Genomic DNA, 20,224 nt, shown 5'->3' on the forward strand with positions numbered 1-20,224 from the left:
TGCGCATTTGGAAATATTTTTATAACACTGCAATGTCTGTATGATAGGAAAGTTGTTTCCAATTGCGTTTAGCGTAATGCGTGCACACGCCTGACACACATTTTTATCTTGTGTATATAAATTATCTTACATTAAATGTATTTATTTTCTACCAAGTAGTGGTTCCTGGTTTCTCCATTTTATCCTTAACATTTCTAACCTTATTATCGAATATTTTTTGTAAATATACACGGACAGTTAGAAGAAAGAATTTCATGGAGATTTTTTCTAGTGCTTTGCTAAGTTTTTGTATTTCACGTAGATTGTGTTTAGAAAATGTAATATCACGCGAAAATTTATGCCAAATATGGCAATTTATGGTACACGTATCTTAAAAATCACGGATTCAAATAAACAACATGTTTAAGAACCACTTGTACGGTAACAAATTATTTTTTATTCAGTAACATGTTTCTAAAATCTTGATTACTCATTTTATGTGGAACACCATTTCCAGCCACATTTGCACTGCCGTTTGTGGCAGTGGTTTTAACAGTACGAGGTACCATAGACAATAACGTTTTAGGCATACCAAACGTTCTTTTTACTGTGGTACCACCTAGAGACTTAATTAAAGGCGTTTCTTCCATCGTTTGAACTTTCTTCCGTTCAGGTGGTTGGCTTATAGCCACGCTTATAACTTTGTCGTCGATTTTCATTCCATCGGTAGCTAGGAGAGCCTTTCCGGCAGTAGTTTCATCTTCATATTCAACGTAAGCTAGTCCTTTTGAATGACCGTTACGGTAAGTAACTATGCGAACTTCTTTTAATGTTCCATGAACATTAAAGATTTTCTCGAGTTCTTCTTTTGTTGTCGTTAACGGTAAGCCTGTTCAATTGGTAAGAAAGAGATTTATCTAATTTCTTATTGTAAAATTCAAATTTTTATCTTGACTATGAAACTATAAATTTAATTTTCGTATGTTATACCTTTAACAAAGAGTTTATTCTTTTCGAGGGAGTGACTGTATTTAAATCCTGGCGTTCGCGTTGTTTTGTTTGGATCACATCTTGAAACAAACATTGGTCGTCCTTTTATAGGAGTTCTATCCAATTTTAAAGCCTTTTCAACCGCTTCCTATAAAGATTATATTTGCACGAGATTGTACGTAACATATAATTTTTTAGTAGAAAGATAACAGTTCATACCGGATTGTTTAGCTGCACATAGCAATAACCTTTGCTACGTCCTTTATAATCTCGTATCATCTTAAACGACGTAATAAGTCCAGCTGGTTCTAAAGCATTTTTTACTTCCTCCTCGGTTGCAGTGTAGTCTAAATTACTTACGAAAACCGTGATTTTATCATCGACTTCCGAAGTATTATCTATTTCCATTTGATCATTCTCTGGCGCTTTGAAACCAGGTGGTGGAGCAATCTTCGGTTTTTGTCCTTCGTTATCATCGCCGATCTTTTTTTCAAAGTTTAAACGGCTTTCCTTTAATTTTGGTTTTATTTGTGTTTCGACTTTCGTAATCTTTGTAGGCGAACCTCCTAAATTTTTCCATCTACCACCATCGTCTGGTTTCCTCTTATTAGTCTTTTTGTTTTGCGAAGGCGATAGCTTATGATTTGAAGTTTGTTGTATTTTCTGCCTTTCCTCTGCTACTTTCTCTAGTTTCTCTTTTGTTTTTACCTCGCAATGTTCCATTTGTTCAAGACTTCCTTCGTCCCTCTCAAAGTCTATCCAAGTATTTGCTATGCTTTCTGGCCAATCTTTTACAGAAGCCAGAGCTTTCTGATATAATTTTCTTAAATGTTTTGTATCTCCATAACATCTGTACACAAAACAATATTGTATTGAATTGTAGAATACATTTTGAGAAATCTCTTCTAGTTTAAAACGATATAAGTGGAACTAAAAGCATATATCAGAAAAAACACAAGCTGTAGAGTAGAATTATAAGAAAGTAAAAGACATGATTTTTACTCCGCTCATAAATCATACATTTCTGTTAATTTCTAAATACGGTTTCATATCATAAATTGAAAAGTATGATGCTTGTAAAGGCTTCGTAAAATGTTATATTCCATTTTAAATATAAATATGTACATTGTATCATGTAAATGTTAAATTATAAAACATTACATAATGTTACGTTTGTAAAATACATTATATTTATTTAAAGTAAAGTAGGGATTTACCTTTCTAAAGAAATATATTCTAGCCAGTATGATGCTGTTCCGGAATGTCCTTGTGACAAGATATCGGCCCACAATGATCTAGCTTTTTCCATATTATTGGCATGTATAGCTTCAGTTCTTGCCCAAAATTGTAATATAATACAATTCGGGTCTCCTTCTAAACCGAAGGATTTCGCTAAGTGTTCGCAAGCTCTATTGAACGTATTACGTAATATGTCCAACTGCTTCTCTTCGTCGGTAGAATCTCGATCGAGTTTCCGTCGTAAATATTCCAAATACGTTATCCACAGATTTCGATATTCTTCCGCAGTAGAAAATCCAGCTCTTAAAGCGTTTTCTAGCAATGCTTGAACGTCCAATGTTGGTTTTCCCCATTTCTCGTACGACTTTATCCATTTTTGCCATATTTTTGCACACCAAGGAACGTTCCGTGAAGCTCGTTGATATACTTGATCTAACACAGTTTCGATTTTTATATGTTCTTCCAAATACGTAAGATAATCGAGCCAAAGTGACACTTCTAAACTGAGGTCAGTGATGGCTCTTTCATACAGAACACATATTCGTCCTGGATCTCCGTTTTGTTTTTCATGCAACAAATATGCTTTATATGAATCTAAAAGTTCGCTTTCAGCATCTGACGAAACAATTTTCTCTTCATAAGGTAAACGAGCATTGAGCTGCGCGGATGCTCGTTCGTATCCTCTGATTACAATTTTATCGTCAATAACAGCTTCTGCACCATCCCCGCTATGCCAAATTTCATACTCCTCATATGTTTTTTCCATGCCCAATAGAGGACAAGCTAACTGTCTTTTGAATAAATTCCCAATACGCTCTAGCTGCTCTTTCCTTTCAGCTTGATTTGTGGAATCAATCTAAACATTTGAAATCTAAATATGAAAATATGCTTTTAAACCGAAATGTAAAACATTCTGTAATTGGTTATACCTACCAATGCATATAAAACAATTTCGAATTCTCTAAATGCCTCCCATATTATTGCACCTTTAATAGTGTGCAATCCAACATCTGTTAATGCTCGCTCAAATAATTGCCGGACATTCTTTGTTGTATCTTTTTCAGTACCCATGTTACCAATGCTGAACTGCAAGTATTCTAGCCACACTTCTACAGCTGTAATAAAACATTTAATTGTATACAATACAGACAGCAAACGTAATGAAAGTAATAAAATCAATCTTACAGAGGTAATCTTTGACAGCACGTTCGCATAGTTTTACTATTTCGGCTCTTTGTTCCGGTGTTATGGCTAATTTAATTTCATTCCGAATCCAGGATAACCAGAGTTCGGGGCTCAAGGGATACTTGGAGCTCATATTTTCTCTGGCGGCACGCAACCGTTCTAATTCACCCATTTTTTGGAATTTATTGATAATGGCTACATGACTCGCATAATCATATGGATTCTGAGCAAGATAGGCCTCCAAAATTTTTACTTCCGCCTCGTCGGCATCTTCTTCGTCGTCATTTTCTTCATCATCTTCGTCCTGTTCATCGGTAGATTCGTTGATCGCTGTTTCTTCGGTTTCATTTTCAACTACTTCCAACTCGTCACCTTTGCTGTCGGATAAATCCTCGCACGAACTTTTATCGCTGCTCTTTTCATTTTCCACGTCCATCTCTTCCATTGTGTTTCTTTACAACAAATGTTAAATTTCTCGCTGTACGAAAGCTAATTTTAATGCGTACTTACGAAAATCAAGCAAGGACACTACTCGTCAACAACTTCAAAACGTTGAAGGTTATGTTTAAATGTTTTTATACGAAATCCTTTAGAAATCTCTGACAGATGATTTCGTTGCGCATGCGTAATAACGACAGCGCGCAGGTTCGAATTAAAATTGTTGAAATATGCGCGAAGAATCATTGCATCGTATTTAAATGTAAAAAACTGGAAGAAAATGTTCCTTATTCGACAAATAATACTTTTTTGTTTCTATTTTTACTTATGTATTTATTTGTATTCATCTCAAACAAACTGGTATTATTGAATTTGTACCCCCATACTATGAAACACTGTGTACAGAATTCTATATACAAATTCGCCATTGGAGCATCGTATTTGCCATTGAGGTGTCGTAAACATTTCCCGTTTTACCACGTCAAAGGTGTATTGTAACTTGATCGTGATCCACGCGCGTTCAAGTGTTCCGAGTTAATCATGAATAATACATCGCGAACGAATGTTCCATACATTTGACTATGTTATTCCTAGAAACGGGGAAAAAAGGTCGCAAGACAGGAAAACGGAAGTTCGTCGAGTGTTCTAGGAGTTGCTTCAACCGCTGCCAGACACCATTAAAGTATGCTCACAAACATGTCACGCGTAACCAAGTAAGTCAGAAACTATTTACTATATACTATGTACTAATACTATGTTTCCTAATAAAAATTTTTGATGTTTATTTTGAACCTGTCCGTAGATTCCGTTTGGAAGATGGCGACTTTTTATGAAGTAATGCTTTCCGCTTGGTGCAAACATTATTTGGATATCGTTGAAAGAAACAGTGGCAGACATGTCCGGGTGAGTACCTTAGAATGTATTGTTTCTTCTAGTTTAACAAATATTATTCTATTACTTCACACGTTGACTGTCACGTCAATTTTCCATGTTTAAAAATGTCCTCGACGTTGGTTCAAATTATAGTGTGAAACACAGAAATAGTCGATAATTTAATGGTGTTATTTTACAGTATTCCCAATTAAAGTAGCGTTATTTACAATTTTACAATTATTAGGGTTCGTCGATTATAAACAATATTGCAACACGTAAGTTTAAAGTGCCGGTCACCGGTGACCACCGCGTCAGTCAACATGTCAACTGACGAAAACGAGTTTTACCGGTTAGATATTTTATCGAGTCTTTATTTATTTTAAATTATAAAGAATCCAAGCAATTTTTGTTTGCTCGAGTAAATACCGGTTCGATCGGTTAAGATTATAAATAATGATTCGTTGTTTTAAACGATGTCTGTAACTCACGATCTGAAATTAAATACAAAAAAGATGTTTAAATTGAACAAAGAGAGAAATAAGTGAAAAAGGAACGAACGGGAAGAACTTCGTTGAGGAAGATTTTTCTATAATAAGAATACATGCTAATGTGAAAAAATGGCCGTGACTTTCAAACCTCGGAAAAATGACCTTGAAAAAAAATACACGAATCGTAATATCTTTAACTTTTAATCAAATAAATTTGTCTACATTTTTTCGTATCAACAAAAATAACGGAGATACAAAGATACAAGAAACATCCTTATTTATATAATATTGTTTACCCGTGATAAGAGTAACGAATGAAAAGTATAAATTTCTCAGAAGACGTATTTTCCGTCATTTTTTGAATGCTATTGTGTATACGTATTTACTGATCAAAGTATTATGTATATGTACTTACTTGCACGTTTGCAAGGAATTTATCGATTTTTGTATAATTTTAGTGTTATTATTCTAAACGAAGTGTTGTTTTTATGTCTTTGAAAACAATTTTGATGATTATACTTTACGTATAAATAGCATTTAGAATGTATTACACTTTCGAGACATTCGTATTTAATATAATTCGCGATTAATTTAGAGTTGTTTATCATTTATTCAAGTTACTGGATGTTACATATTAATAAAAAGTAGATGAAAGAACAAGGGTAGACAATTTTTACTAATGTGGAATTCTATGCTGTATTTTCGCAGACATTATGAAACAATTGTCATGCAATGCTAAGCGTCACGTGCAAAGAATTTAAAAAAAAATCGTTTAGAATGCGAAGAACACGTGTCATTTCTATTGCTTCGCGTGAATAGAGAATTCTTTGCATTTATTTCTACGATAGCAGTATGTGCGAGACTTTTGTGTCATATTTTTATTCACTGAACTACACAATATTTTCTCTAAATTTTTACTACGAAAAGAAAGATAAGGAAAATTGAAAACATAGAGAAAGATAATTAGGGTAAGTTTCAAATAACATTAAAGATTCAGTTATCGTGATATTAATTTATTATTAATCTTAATCTTTATGTTTGTTTAAAACTTGTACTCATGCTTACAGAACGATTATTATATTATGGTACTGTAGTTAAATATTAATATTAATAATTTATGGTACAAATTCTAAATATGTATCTCATTTCTTATGTACGATTTTTACTGATAAGATCAATACATAACAGTAAATTTTATTTAATTTGCTGAATATTACTAGAATTTGTGTTAAATTTATGTTACGTATCAAATAAAGAAATATTAAACTATACTCCTGTATATGAATTCCAAACATTTACTACCATTTTCGTGATTTATAAACAAAAATTAATCGAATAACTAGCTGTACGATTGTAAGTAGCAATTGCTGTATATCGAAAGTAAGATAGATTTTTTCGCGATAAATGTTTAATAATATTGAAATTTACGTTTTCCTTAGTTTACTTATTATCAGTAAGTGCTATATTTGTGGTTTTAGGAATTCCCAGTATATCGCTTTTAATGATATTGCAAAAGATAGATATTTGTATGGCACTATGAACCAATCCGTTCTGAGAGATATAATATTCTTTCTGAGTTTGATGATTTATTGCAAATTGATCAATGAGATTTTGCAACATTGACACCTAAAAAATCATTACTATCGTGGAATTTGTACCAAGATTGTATGAGCACTTCTATGTATTTAATAAAGGTTGCAATAAAGTTAAGGGAAGTTAGTGCAACGAGTAATGAAAGGGTATAGCCGAATAAGGGGGTCAAATGTGCCCCCAAACCGAATTGAACGAACGATGGGTCATTCGATAGCTTATCAAAAAAAAACCCTATTTGCGAATTTTTAACTTGAAATCTCGACCGTGGGGATAGTAATGGGGTGAAAACGAAAATCATGTTTTTGTACAATTTCTCTTAACCAATTGAGTAAAAGATATAAAAAAATTCAGAGACACTTCGGTTACTGGGACACATATTTTGGGAGATTTTCAGATTTTTTGATTGAATAACCAAATAGTAAAAAATAAAAAACCGCAAAAAATTCCGAAAAATGCCAATTACGTATTGAAGGAGGTCCGGAACTACTTTTATACTTTTACAGTAAACACGTATTGCTATTACTATTATTCTCAATTTTTTTCAGATTTTTCATTTTGGTGCGCCGCAGTGCAAAAAAATAAAAACCGATTTTTTCCTCATTTTCTGCGTATTAGAGTAACTTACACGTTGAATTTTTATGCATTCTTCAATATACGAATGTTTTGTACACCGTTTAATGTTTCTACACTAAGCAGAATTACATAACAATTGAAAGAAATAAAATAAAGCAACCGTTGAGCGCAATATATCCTAAAAAATCAACGATGTTTCCTTCAGAATCAATTCATTTAATTTACCTTATTTCAGCTAATAAGTAATCGACCGACAATTTATTTTAGGTAAATTTCAAACAAATGTTTTAAATGTGATTAGACGAATTTTGTTCTAGCACAGAGTAGAAATGTTGATGTGAATACAAATTTATATACAGATTAATAATTTTGGGAACGTGTTCCATAAAGTGTGAAGCAGTTTTATACTTAAATAAGCCACGATTATATGTTAACAATTTTAGTGGGAAATTTTTCATTAGCGAACACTTACGTATAATCGTTCGTGAATGGCGTAATATTGTACAATAATAGTGTCCGTCGAAGAAGATTCAATAATCTTGATTTGTGTTGTCAAGGTAAAGGTTTTTTATGCAATCGTTGTCTAAACTTCGATGCGTTATTTAAAAAATTAATATATCGCAATTACAATGCTCATAAGAATAGTTTTCCACGTGTAACAATCGATAATTTTCGAAAGAAATTAATTAAGCAAAGTAAATTAGAGATTCAAAAATGTTTTAAATTAATAATATATTAATTGAAATATTCTAAGCATATATTCTATATATATATTCTATCTATGCATTTTATTATATCGTTTTTCTTAACTCAAAATATAGTATTTTCTTGTTTGAATGCTTATGTTTTAGGTAAGAGTACTATGTAGCATAATTAGAACTTTTAATAGCCAAGGCCAAATCGGCCATTTGCCACTATAATTGTACTAATAATAACAAGTTTATATAATTCTTTGGAAATGATTTTACATTTCACATACTTGTCATTCTTGTAAGTACATAAAAATAATTTATTATGATATTACGATATAAAATATGTATACTATACATACAATAATCTTAAAGTATTTCGTGTTTAAAAAAGGCTCGTTGCATGGATTGAAACGTCATGTTAAAATCAAGCGACACAATCCCAAGTATTGTATTTACTGGAGATTTGCGTATGGACAACTTTAATCATGAATATCATGGGGCCTATAACTCGCCATCTTATGTCCAATGGTATTTTCATAATATAATGCAATATGATCTTTTGATTAAGCCAGTCCAGCCATTCTTCAGTCACCATACAGAAACTTGTATACCCGGTTCAACGAGAATTAGCAGGAAATAAACAGTTGCATGCGAGCGACGCGTGATCAGACCAGGGCCAAAACGTAATGTCCAGATTCCTACATAATAGGAAAGAAGTTAATTTTCTGAACAAAAAGTACTCATCCGCAATATTATATGATATTATTAATTAAATATTATTACATAATAATGTAAATGAGGAGGCAAATGAAAATATAAATTAAAGTATGGAAAACTATATATCAACATTTAATTTATTAAGAAAAATGTTAATGGGAGATTCTAGAGGCCAAAACAAGACGACAATCAAGAACACTAATTTGTTGATGGAGGCTTCGTTAAAAAGTTATTAGCGTTTAAAGTTCCGCCCGTTCTGAATTTTTTTCTAGAAAGTGGGTAGGATTTCGGGAGTAGGTCTATTCACCAAAAATTATTGTAATTGACCCCCGCAACCGAAAATAATTTTTCCAGAACGATTTGAAATTTTTTAATTTTGTCGAAAAATTTCAGATCTTGAATTTTTTTCTCGAAAGTGGGTAGGATTTCGGGGATATGTCTATTCACCAAAAATGCTTGTAATTGACTCTCGCAACCGAAAATAATTTTTCCAGAACGATTTGAAATCTTTTTTTTCGCTGAAAAATTTAGGCACCTACGCCCTGTCGATTTTTCTTAAATATTCGTTTTTAGTTTTTAATAATTTAGTTTGACACCCTACAGAAAAATTGTCTAATACTTTTTTGTAGGTGTTCATGAGCTTTGCTTCAGAAAAAAATTTCAATAAGATACCTTTACTATTGTAGAAGTTATGGCCGTTTAAAAATTGGACCATTTTTATGGGGTTTTTCACATTTTACGGGATCAAGCCGCAATTTTTCCAACATTTTTAGAATTTCTACATATTCTCTACTAAAATATGCGTTGATTGCTTTTTTAAACATTAAAATCCTTCAATCCGTTCAGAAGTTATAACGTTTTAAAGATATGCATGAGGGAAGCATTTTGGCCTCACATTAGATTTTCGGTAAAGAATTTTTTTCTTGAAAGTGCGTAGGATTTCGGGGTATGTCTATTCACCAAAAATGCTTGTAATTGACCCCTGTAACTACATATAATTGACCCTCGCAACCGAAAATAATTTTTCCAGAACGATTTGAAAAATTTAGGCACCTACGCCCTGTCGATTTTTCTTAAATATTCGTTTTTAGCTTTTAATAATTTAGTTTCACACCCTACAGAAAAATTGTCTAATACTTTTTTGTAGGTGTTCATGAGCTTTGCTTAAGAAAAAAATTTCAATAAGATACCTTTACTATTGTAGAAGTTATGGCCGTTTAAAAATTGGACCATTTTTATGGGGTTTTTCACATTTTACGGGATCAAGGCGCAATTTTTCCAACATTTTTAGAATTTCTACATATTCTGTACTAAAATACGCCTTGATTGCTTTTTTAAATTTTAGTACCTACTCGAATTGTTTTCTCGACAGTGGGTAGGACTTTCGAGGTATTTGGATTCACCAAAAATGATTGTAATTAACCCCTGCATCCAGAAATAATTTTTTCAAAATGATTTGAAATTTTTGAATTTAATTTTTTAATAACTTTTTAATGAAGCCTCAGTTAAGAAATTGATATTCTTGATTTTCGTCTTATTTTGGCCCCTAGAATCTTCCATTAAAATTTTTTACAAGGGTGGCCGAACACCCTGTATACAATTTATGTTGAATCTGTGTTTGAACTGTCAGAACTTAAATTAATTATAAACGAGTCAGTTAATGTATCAATATTATGGTCCAATTGCTAAAATTTGTGTTCAATAACTTGCATAACATGTTCAATGCATTTTCTCCAGTTTTCAACCGTAGCATGTTACAATTACTCGTGGAATACATTTTTTACATCCGCAAATCTGAACGTTATATTATTTGCTGCAATTTAATTTTTAATTATATTACAGCCATTTATCTGTACCCGCAGCGTCGATCATGTGAACTTTCTGTTTATATTTCCTACCAGTTCTCGTTGAACCAGGATAATTAGCTCAACGTAGAAAACTCGTTGACAGCGTATTTTTATTTCACTTTATTCAAAATTTATTGAATGCGCACAGCTATATTGTACATCAACGTAGTTTCAAAATTACTCATCGAACGATTCTCGTCCCGAGGACGTCAAACCACTTCCTTTTTCTTCGTTTTGTTGATACAAACTGTTATTTTACGACACAAATTAGCCGATCGAGTGAAAAATAGATGGCATCGTCGCAAGAAAGATGTCAAACTGCTTTTATTCCTTCGTCCTGCTGGTTTTCTGTACGCAGCATCGCGGATATTCCATATGAATGAAGCGATTAAGCGGAGGCGTCGTCGGGGATGCCCCACTACCGCGAAACATGCGTCGTATAGAGCCTTTGGGATCGACGCCAAGTCGCATCCGTCGCGTTTTTTGCAAACTAGTCGACGACTGAGGTTGTGCATATTAAAGTGGTCATCAAATCGTGTGTTTCACCGAATCGGACCGAAATTAAATAGGTTCGAACTTGTCGATCGATGCGTGTATAGCGAATTTATCCTTTTCGCGACAGAAAGGAAACCGACTGGAACATGCAAGTTTAAACTTTTATTCAAGTTTTAAACTCGTCATCTTAGTTTGGACAGAGAATCGCTCGAAGTCGGTGCTCGGGGCGGCTACAGTGATTTTGTGCGCGATCAGGTTTCGTTTGGTGTTAACAAATTTGTAACGATTGATTCGATGTGAAATATGCATTGTTCAGAATTTTGTGTATTCAGAGTCAACGAAAAACTCTCTTGGCGCGTTTCTCATAAATCGTAAGCGATGAGAAATTTAGAAACATCGGTAGTTGGCAACGGAAGAAAGAAGATCGTAATTATGTTCGATGGAATAAGTTTTGGTTCATCGTTGAGTGCTGTCGAAGTCAAACGTAATGATTAGTGCCGATTTTCCTTCGAATGCGATAACCGCGCGCGAAAGCGAGATTTTTCTTCATTGATAAAGGTTATCGGAAAGAGGTAAACATCGTCGTGTCGCGACGCAACTCTTGATCTTGATCTTCCGTGCGTTTCGTCAAACAGTGTGAAGGAAGTGCAGCATATTTGGAATACCAATTCGTTTAGGACGAATAACAAAATTACGGTACAAAACTAATAAACATACTATACTTCAAACTCTTGATAAACGACTGTAGACACTCGCGTCGCGTCGTTGTTGCCCAAGATTACGGTAGCAACTTCTGCACAGGCAACAGGTACCACCTGCACGGTGGTTTGGTAACGACTGACTCCTGGCCTTACTGGGTCGATCCTCAATCCCCACCCCACCACTCTGGTCGTGCTCTTTATTATTCAAACTACAATGACAAATTAAGAGTATCTAAAACTTCAGTCTGATTGAAAAATTAGACAAAGCAACAATTTTGTTAGGGTGTAGGTAATTTAGAATAGCTAGATTATAATAATTTGTCTTCGTTTTATAAAATAAAAAAAACGAGCAGTAATTAAATTATACAATTGATAAACCTTACGTTTAGGAGAGGCAGCTCCGATGACCTTCATTTTAACATATGTTGCCAAGGTCACTCTCCTGAGTAACATCCAAGAGGTTTTAGCCGACGCTCGTTTTTTATTAAAAAGTTATTAGCATATAAAAATCATATAATATTTATTATACTATACAGGGTGTTCGGCCACCCTTGGGAAAAATTTTAATGGGGGATTCTAGAGGCCAAAATAAGACGAAAATCAAGAATACAAATTTGTTGATGAAGGCTTCGTTAAAAAGGTATTAACAATTAAATTAAAAAATTTCAAATCGTTCTGGAAAAATTAATTTCGGTTGCAGGAGTCAATTGCAATCATTTTTGATGAATAGGCATACCCCTGAAATCCGACTCACTTTCTAGAAAAAAATTCGAGAAGATGTGAAATTTTTCGACGAAAAAAAAAATTTCAAATGCTCAAGAGTGTAACCTTCATAAACTGTGTGAACGTCAAGGTTATATTGAGTATACGTATACGCAGATACTAGTATAATACTAATAATACATTTTTATTAATAACTTTTGACAACATATGTCAAAGTCAAGGTCATTGCAGCTGCCTCCTAAACGTAAGGTTTACCATACAATTATACAAAATTGTTGCTTTATATAATTTTTTCTTATAATCTAATCACGTGTAATAGTTTTAGGTGAATATTAACTCTAAGTTGTAAAATTTACGCACAATAGTTCAGATGTAACTTCTGGAGTGGTAATATTATATTTTCACGGATGAAATTCTGCATCCACCCTTCCCCTCTTTTGTCTTTGTTGTTTCACGTTTCAGAAAATGCATACAGCATCTTTCTCAGCAATATTAAAATCTAAAATCTTATGTCATATTTTATATTCTCCCAATTATATGATTGGAACTAGAGAATTAATATACAAACGAGTAAATTAAATGATTTACTATAAAGTTTTGACAGTTTTGAAAGTTTTCACATTTAAATATTAGATCATACTATAAAAAAACCTTGCAGAGATTGATTCGACAATGTTAAAATGTTAGTCCACGTATGTCATTGGCGAACAGGTAATTTGTAATTTTCCTCTATTATTTCTTGCGTTACGATAATGTTGATAGTTTCTTCAGATATTTCGGTATTTCAAATATGCTACAATTTCTATATCTTATTCTTGTTACAAATTTGTAATAAATACACTATGTTATTAGTTCAGTTTAATCGTTCGTTTATGTCAGGATATGAAATAATCGTTGAAACTTTTATCGGAAACATAACGAGGAAACTATGTTCCATTTCCTACGGTTAAACGTCGAATCATCCGATATGTAGATTGTGTTTCCTCTATTTTCAAATAAATTCTCATAAATTTTATCGTGAAATAAATGCTTAGGAAATATTTAATTAACGCGATTTCTTTAAGAGCGTTATCATTCTTATTGATCGTAGAACAATTAATTTCCAATGTTTGAGTCGCATCAACTTGTGGACCAAATTTCTAAAAAATATTCAATTAGTAATTCGTTTAAAAAAAGTGTTATTTTTGTTGGTTGTAAGACAACGCTTCTACCGAGATTTAATTGGACAAATTCTTGGTGTGTGCTGCAGAAGTTTAGAATGGTTGGTGTCATTGTCAAGGTTGCACTGTTGGTGCACTTTCTTCAGTTAATCGTCGAGGCGGCTGATCGCACTGTATGCGTTCCCAATTACTTCCGTTACATTAAAGATGACGAGACAGATATATTCAGCGGACGTATTGAGATACCATCACCGCCAAAAGGAGTTGCTCTGCAACTTAGCATCAAATTGAGCATCGCCGTCGTATTACCCACGGTGAGCGCATCTTTTCCACTCGACGAACTCGTTTACGGTTAAGGGAGTATTGCTGTCTAAGCTGTCATTTATTCGGCCTTTTTTTGTGATTTTTTTTTTTAACGACAGGTAGGTTGTTTTGTAATGACATTTTGCAAATATATTTATTCGTCTTATAGGTATGTACAGTATTTTTTTCATCAAAAAATATTAAAAATTGCGAGAGTTATAGCTTCTTGTTAAAAAAAAACGCATTTAAACTGGCTTACATGATATTTCAAGATTTAGCAGACCGATTGACTTCAAATTTGGGGAGAATATTCAGTAGACACGCCTTTATAGCTGGAACTAGAGATTTAAAAAAATATTGAGTTTTACTATTTTTTTTGATACGCTAAAGATAAAAGAACGATTAACAAATAGAAATTCGAAACTTGAAGCGTCGCCATTTCTTTATTTATCAGGATTTTGACTTCTCCCTAGTTCCTGCTATAACTACAACCTTTCTTATGAAGATACTTTAACCCCCTCTGTTTCAAATTATTTAGAATGTTGGAAGCCATTGGGGCACCTTTTCCAAAAGAGCCATTAAATAAGAAGTTATAATTCCCACGATTTTTAATATTTTTCCATGAAAAAAATATTGTACGTGCTTATAAGATGAATAAATATATCTACAAAGTCTCAGTACAAAACATTCTACCTATCATTAAAAAAAAATCACAAAAAGGGTCGTGAAATTGACAGTCTAGACAGCAATACCTCCTTAAAGCAGCTTTCTTGCGAAATAGTTTTATGTCCATTGAAATTTTGAAAAACTCCATTAAAGATATAGAATTTTATATAATTTAGTAACATTTTATACAGATAAATGTTTGTTATCAATTTAACATTAAAAATAGTAAAAGAAAGAAAAGTTAGAGAAGCATAGATTAGAAAATAGAAAGGAAAAGTGGAAATAATAAAAATAACGAAACAATATAAAATGTATAACATTAATTAGTTTTTAAAAGAAGTACACATAAGAATACTATTTTACGTAGTTATTTTTACTAATTATTGATTTCTTGTGGATCGTTTTTTTAAAAGATTCAAATATTTAAGTTTATCTTAGATTAAATTTGTTGTAGTCAGTTTTAGTAATATGTACAAATTGTTTATGTTACAAAGTGTACGAATAAATATACATATACTCTTGCTAAATTATTTCAGAAGTACGTTGGCCGATTAGAATTGGCGCAATCGAAAGAGCAATCGGTAAAAGCTATCCAGCAGGGCAGGTCCCTGAAGTATAACATTCATTTTCCTCTTCGTCGTCCAATACCAACCGTAACTGCTTTGTGGTTCAACAATGAATTACTCTGTTCCGGTCCACGTGGTATGTAAGATTCTTTCAGTAACAAAATTTTATAAAAAGCATAGAAAGCCTAACCTGTTTACCGATCTTCACAAGACAATGAATTTTGGAAAATTTCAACATTTTATTATCATCATAGTTGGGTTTATCAACGCTTTGAGAATTGTAATTTCTAACACTTGTATTAAAAGTTCGAGAATAGATCGAAGATAAAATATGCAAAATTTCAAGTAAACTAATACAGCTAATCGGATAAGCTTATTATCACTTTTTATTAATGATTAATCACAATATAAATTGTCAGGTTACAGTAACCATTTGTTTCGTTTCAGCAAGTGGACAAATTGTCACCTTCATCATGCTGAACCATACGTTGTATCCACCAGGGGTGTTAGTAGTCGTATCGAACGAAGAGAATTCAATTTTAACATATTCCAAGTTAGACAACGCGTTTAGACAACCTGTGGAATTCGCTTCAACTCCGCCGCCAATCGTTCAACCACCTCCAATTCAACCGACGACCATTCAACCCGTTACACACAGCCCAACATTCAATAGTATCAACGAGGTTTGCGGTCGTCCATTTGCCAATAGCAGAATTAATCATATGGTAGTAAACGGTGGGAGAACGTCACCGGGTCAGTGGCCTTGGTTGGTTGCAATATTTATCGTCAGGCACAATTTCGACTTCCAGTGTGCGGGATCGCTTGTGACGAACACTCACATTATCACAGGTATGCAAATCTTGGACAATGACAGAATTACTTTTTCACGAGGGTAGATAATAAAAACTAAATTCAATTCGGAAAGAAAATGTCCTTACAATCATATGTAAACCTGAAAACTAGAGATTCCCATTTCATGTGTGCCTAAATGTTGTGTGTGTGTGTGGACAGCGAAGGAGGCGAGTACTGCATGCTTGAGAGGGCCCGCGGGGCCAGTAGGGATCGTTCTAACACGAAAGATAGTGTTCTATTACACAGTTCCTGTACCTGATACACATCTACACGTGTCTGTTAATATATCCGTGTATTTCTTAATCGTGCTAATCTGCACGAATCTGTCATCTTGTTCCAAATACAAATGTCCCATTCTATTATTGGTCGTTTTGTTTTTCAGCCGCGCATTGTTTTCAATTGGGTAACACGAGCGTACACGTTGGGGCTCTGTCGATTTCTTTGGGACGTTACGAACTGCGAAACTGGAACGAAGAAGGCTCTGTAAATCGACATGTGGCCGAGTATAGACTTCATCCCGATTACAGGCCACGAGTCAACGCTCAATCGCGGACTAATTCCGATTCCGATCTGGCAGTGTTGATTTTAAGAGAGAGGGTGGAATACAGCGCGACGATCAAACCGATTTGTCTTTGGACAGCATCCACGAATCTGGATGCCGTTGTAGGAAGGTCGGGAGTCGTGGTGGGCTGGGGACGCGATGAATTTGGAAATTCCTATGTCCAGGAGCCTCGAATGAACGTATCTCCGATCGTGTCTCAGGTGAAATCACTTTCCATATCTATATTCATATACCGTTCTTCCACGAGAAGAAGGCACAGCGTGTTTACATCCCCACTCTAGCTGCAGTCCGCTGATTGGTTATCACCGATTGTGGCGTCGCCTCCCATGCTCGCCACCAGAGGGGTCGCGCTCTCACAAGCGCTCAATCGACCCCTCGGTTGCTACATGTACACTCCTTAAACGACTTCCCAATATCTCCGTCGTCTAAGGCAGGGCCTGCTAGGAAGCCTTACTGATGAGTCCCACTACCAGGCCCGGACGAAACGCGTTCCTTCCTTTCCTTTTCTGTCCTACGAGATTCACACAAGACCCACACCGATCTTTCCTCACCGTTTTCGATTAATAACTGTGGGTCAACAGACTGGAACAGGAGTTTGGGGATCTAAACACGCTGTGCCTTCTTCTCGTGGAAGAATGGTACTTTTCAATCTTCAACATATTTATCTTACAATACTTAATCTTTCCTTAGTAGAAGACATGTTCTTACCCGTCTAAATTATGACACTTGGTGAAAACTGATATTTGCAAAATTTCAGAATAATTGGATAATGGAAACACATGTATTTTATCGTGATTGTACGTGTGAGTGTGTTGACAAATATCTTTAATTTCTATCAATCGTTCCATGATGAATTCAAATTCTACCTGGAATAAAAATATTATTAATATACATACAGGGTGTTCGCCCATCCCTGGGACAAAATTTTAACGGAAGATTTTAGAGGCCAAAATAAAACAAAAATCAAGAATATCAGTTTGTTGATCGAGGCTTCGTTAAAATGTTATTAACGTTTAAAGTTACGCCTGTAGAATCGCAATCCGCGTACAGCAGCTAGTGGTTCTCACTCAGAAAACTTTTTACAATTGTCGATACGTCAGTAAATAGAGTGCCTCATACTGAGTGAGAACCACTACTATAGGCGGAACTCTTAAATGTTAACGACTTTTTAACGAAGCCTCAATCAACAAACTGATATTCATGATTTTCGTCTTATTTTGGCCCCTAAAATCTCCCATTAAAATTTTATATGCTGGATAATTGGACTATATCTACATATGAAGTTATAAAAATGAGGAATATAATGACAAATCTTTGGCCACACATTACATTTTCAGTAAAGAATTTTTTTCTTGAAAATGCCTAGGATATCGGGGATATGTGTATTTACAAAAAATGATTGTAATTGATCCCCGCATCCGAAAATAATTTTTCCAGAACGATTTGAAATTTTTTTCCCGCCGTAAAATTTATGCACCTACCCCCTGGTCGATTTTTCTTAAAAATTCGTTTTTGATTTTTCATAAATTTGTTTGACACTGCACGGAAATGTTGTTTAGTATTTTTTTGTAGATATCCATGAGCTCTACTTCCAGACTAAATTTCAATGAGATTCGTTCGTTATTGTAGGAGTCATGGCTGTTTGAAAATTGGACCACTTTTATAGCTTTTTTCTCACGTTACGGTGTTAAGGAACAACTTTTCGAATATTCTTGGAATTTCTACACATTCTTCACCAAAATACGCGTTGTTTGCATTTTTAAACATTAAAATCGTCCAATCTGTTCATGAGTTATCATATTTTAAACATAGGCATGGAATTTCTGGGACTACTATATTTTTGAAGAATTTTTTTTTCGGAAATGCGTAGGATTTCTTGGGTATGTCTATTCACCAAAAATGATTGCAATTGACCCCCGCAACCAAAAATAATTTTTCCAGAACGATTTGAAATTTTTTTTTTCCATCGTAAAATTTCACACCTTCTCGAATTTTTTTCTAGAAAGTGGCTAGGATTTCGGGGGTATGTATAATGACCAAAAATGATTGTAATTGACCCCCGCAACCGAAAATAATTTTTCCAGAATGATTTGAAATTTTTTTTTCATCGAAAAATTTAGGCGCCTAATTAGATTTTCGGTAAGGAATTTTTTTCTCGAAAGTGCGTAGGATTTCGGGGGTATGTATAATGACCAAAAATGATTGTGATTGACCCCCGCAACCGAATATAATTTTTCCAGAACAATTTGAAATTTTTGAATTTAATTGTTAATAACTTTTTAACGAAGCCTCCATCAACAAATTGGTATTCTTGATTTTCGTCTTATTTTGGCCTCTAGAATCCCCCATCAAAATTTTTCCCAGGGGTGGCCAAACACCCTTGTATATTCAATAATGAAAAATAATGGATAATTTTGATTTACTCGTTTGTTCGTGAATCACACTAGTAAGTTTATTTGCTGTTCGTAAATTGCAAATAAATCGAATTTATTCGTTGTCGTAAATAACTTTTGTCCAACACTGCTGAAAATACTAATTGTTTGAACGAATTGCAGGAGGTTTGTCTATGGAGCAACGCCGAGTTCGCGTCCATAACTTCGAACCGGACGTTCTGCGCCGGCTTGAGGAACGGAAGCGGTCCTTGCAACGGCGACAGCGGAAGCGGCTTCGTTATGTACGATTCTTTCACAGATCGCTATTACTTGCGCGGCGTTGTTTCGCTATCGCTGTTGAATAGAGCCAACATGTCCTGCGATTTGTCTCAATTCGTGGTTTACACGGACGTCGCGCAATACATGGACTGGATAGAAGCGCAGATTTCCACGTAAACGTTCGTTCCACGATTGTGAATATGCTAATCGTCCAACATTTAAATTATTTTCGTAACACGGGACGTTTCGAACAGTTGGTTCCAATGTGTAAAGTATCAACGAGCCAACCAACAAGTTCACCGATCATGTATTCTGTGTTAATGTACCAGTAAATCTATCGATCGCGTTTCTAGTCGTCGACATCATCAACAGAACGGATAAAATGTACTTCGAAGGCTAGGTTAGTTTTATTTAGATCGTGTTTCCAACAACTCTCTTTACATCAGTATATGCGATATTGATGAGGAAATGTACAAACCTATACAGACCCCGATCTGTTTATTTTATTTGTAAGGATAGACAGTGTATGCAATGTATTTTAATTCTTCCATTTATTCGTATGCGTAATATTTATTGTTAACGTAGGTTTAATTAATAGCATACTTTGTTAAATAAGTACAACGCGTAAATCTATCGCACTAGCATGTAAATTGAACTGTTTCGTCTCGCGTACGGTATCCCCTTTTTATAAATAATTGTATCATACTCGTATATTTTTAAATGGCAATATGTATATATTATTAGATGGAAATTTGTTAGGAATTCATTGGTCGTATGATCGATTGAGATCCATTCTATGTTAATAAAGCTTTATACTTTCCTTACGTTCAGTTTGTTCTATAATAAAATATCGTCGATTACACTAAATATAAATAAATCATATTTATACAATTCGTAAACTGTGCACAGAGAGTTTTAGAATAACTGTCGC

General features: G+C 34.1%; 2 protein-coding genes across 5 annotated transcripts; one reads left to right on the plus strand and one right to left on the minus strand.

The window, feature by feature from the left end:
• Positions 1–275: 275 nt before the first annotated feature.
• On the minus strand, positions 276–11,983 carry LOC143347968 (spliceosome associated factor 3, U4/U6 recycling protein). The gene is made up of 7 exons (XM_076777662.1): positions 11,827–11,983; positions 3,394–4,101; positions 3,142–3,323; positions 2,187–3,064; positions 1,189–1,819; positions 970–1,117; positions 276–868 (listed from the first exon to the last, which is right to left on the minus strand). Exons 2-7 carry the CDS (start codon positions 3,836–3,838, stop codon positions 429–431), a joined length of 2,724 nt encoding a protein of 907 aa, XP_076633777.1. The 5' UTR covers positions 3,839–4,101; positions 11,827–11,983; the 3' UTR covers positions 276–428.
• Positions 4,374–20,117, plus strand: LOC143347973 (serine protease gd). Of its 4 annotated transcripts, none has more exons than XM_076777679.1 (7): positions 4,374–4,544; positions 4,634–4,734; positions 13,783–14,007; positions 15,199–15,364; positions 15,676–16,077; positions 16,463–16,842; positions 19,198–20,117. In XM_076777679.1, the coding sequence occupies exons 2-7, from the start codon at positions 4,648–4,650 to the stop codon at positions 19,468–19,470; spliced, it is 1,533 nt and encodes a 510-aa protein (XP_076633794.1). In that variant the 5' UTR covers positions 4,374–4,544; positions 4,634–4,647; the 3' UTR covers positions 19,471–20,117. The 4 variants fall into 4 exon arrangements, with proteins under 4 accessions (XP_076633794.1, XP_076633796.1, XP_076633795.1 ...); XM_076777681.1 differs by lacking the exons at positions 4,374–4,544; positions 4,634–4,734 and adding exons at positions 10,842–11,364; positions 11,442–11,681; XM_076777680.1 differs by lacking the exons at positions 4,374–4,544; positions 4,634–4,734 and adding an exon at positions 10,842–11,681.
• The last annotated feature ends 107 nt before the right edge of the window (positions 20,118–20,224 follow it).

Source organism: Colletes latitarsis, chromosome 11 (genome assembly GCF_051014445.1).
Source record: "Colletes latitarsis isolate SP2378_abdomen chromosome 11, iyColLati1, whole genome shotgun sequence".
NCBI classification, from domain to species: Eukaryota; Metazoa; Arthropoda; class Insecta; order Hymenoptera; family Colletidae; genus Colletes; species Colletes latitarsis.

Coding starts and splice junctions, on each gene's coding strand:
- LOC143347973 (XM_076777679.1), top strand. CDS start 4,648: ATGGCGACTTTTTATGAAGTAATGCTTTCCGCTTGGTGCAAACATTAT. Junction 14,008..15,198: donor TCGCCGTCGTATTACCCACG/GTGAGCGCATCT, acceptor AAATTATTTCAG/AAGTACGTTGGCCGATTAGA. Junction 16,078..16,462: donor GAACACTCACATTATCACAG/GTATGCAAATCT, acceptor TTTGTTTTTCAG/CCGCGCATTGTTTTCAATTG.
- LOC143347968 (XM_076777662.1), bottom strand. CDS start 3,838: ATGGAAGAGATGGACGTGGAAAATGAAAAGAGCAGCGATAAAAGTTCG. Junction 3,065..3,141: donor AAATTGTTTTATATGCATTG/GTAGGTATAACC, acceptor TCAAATGTTTAG/ATTGATTCCACAAATCAAGC. Junction 1,118..1,188: donor ATGTGCAGCTAAACAATCCG/GTATGAACTGTT, acceptor TAATCTTTATAG/GAAGCGGTTGAAAAGGCTTT.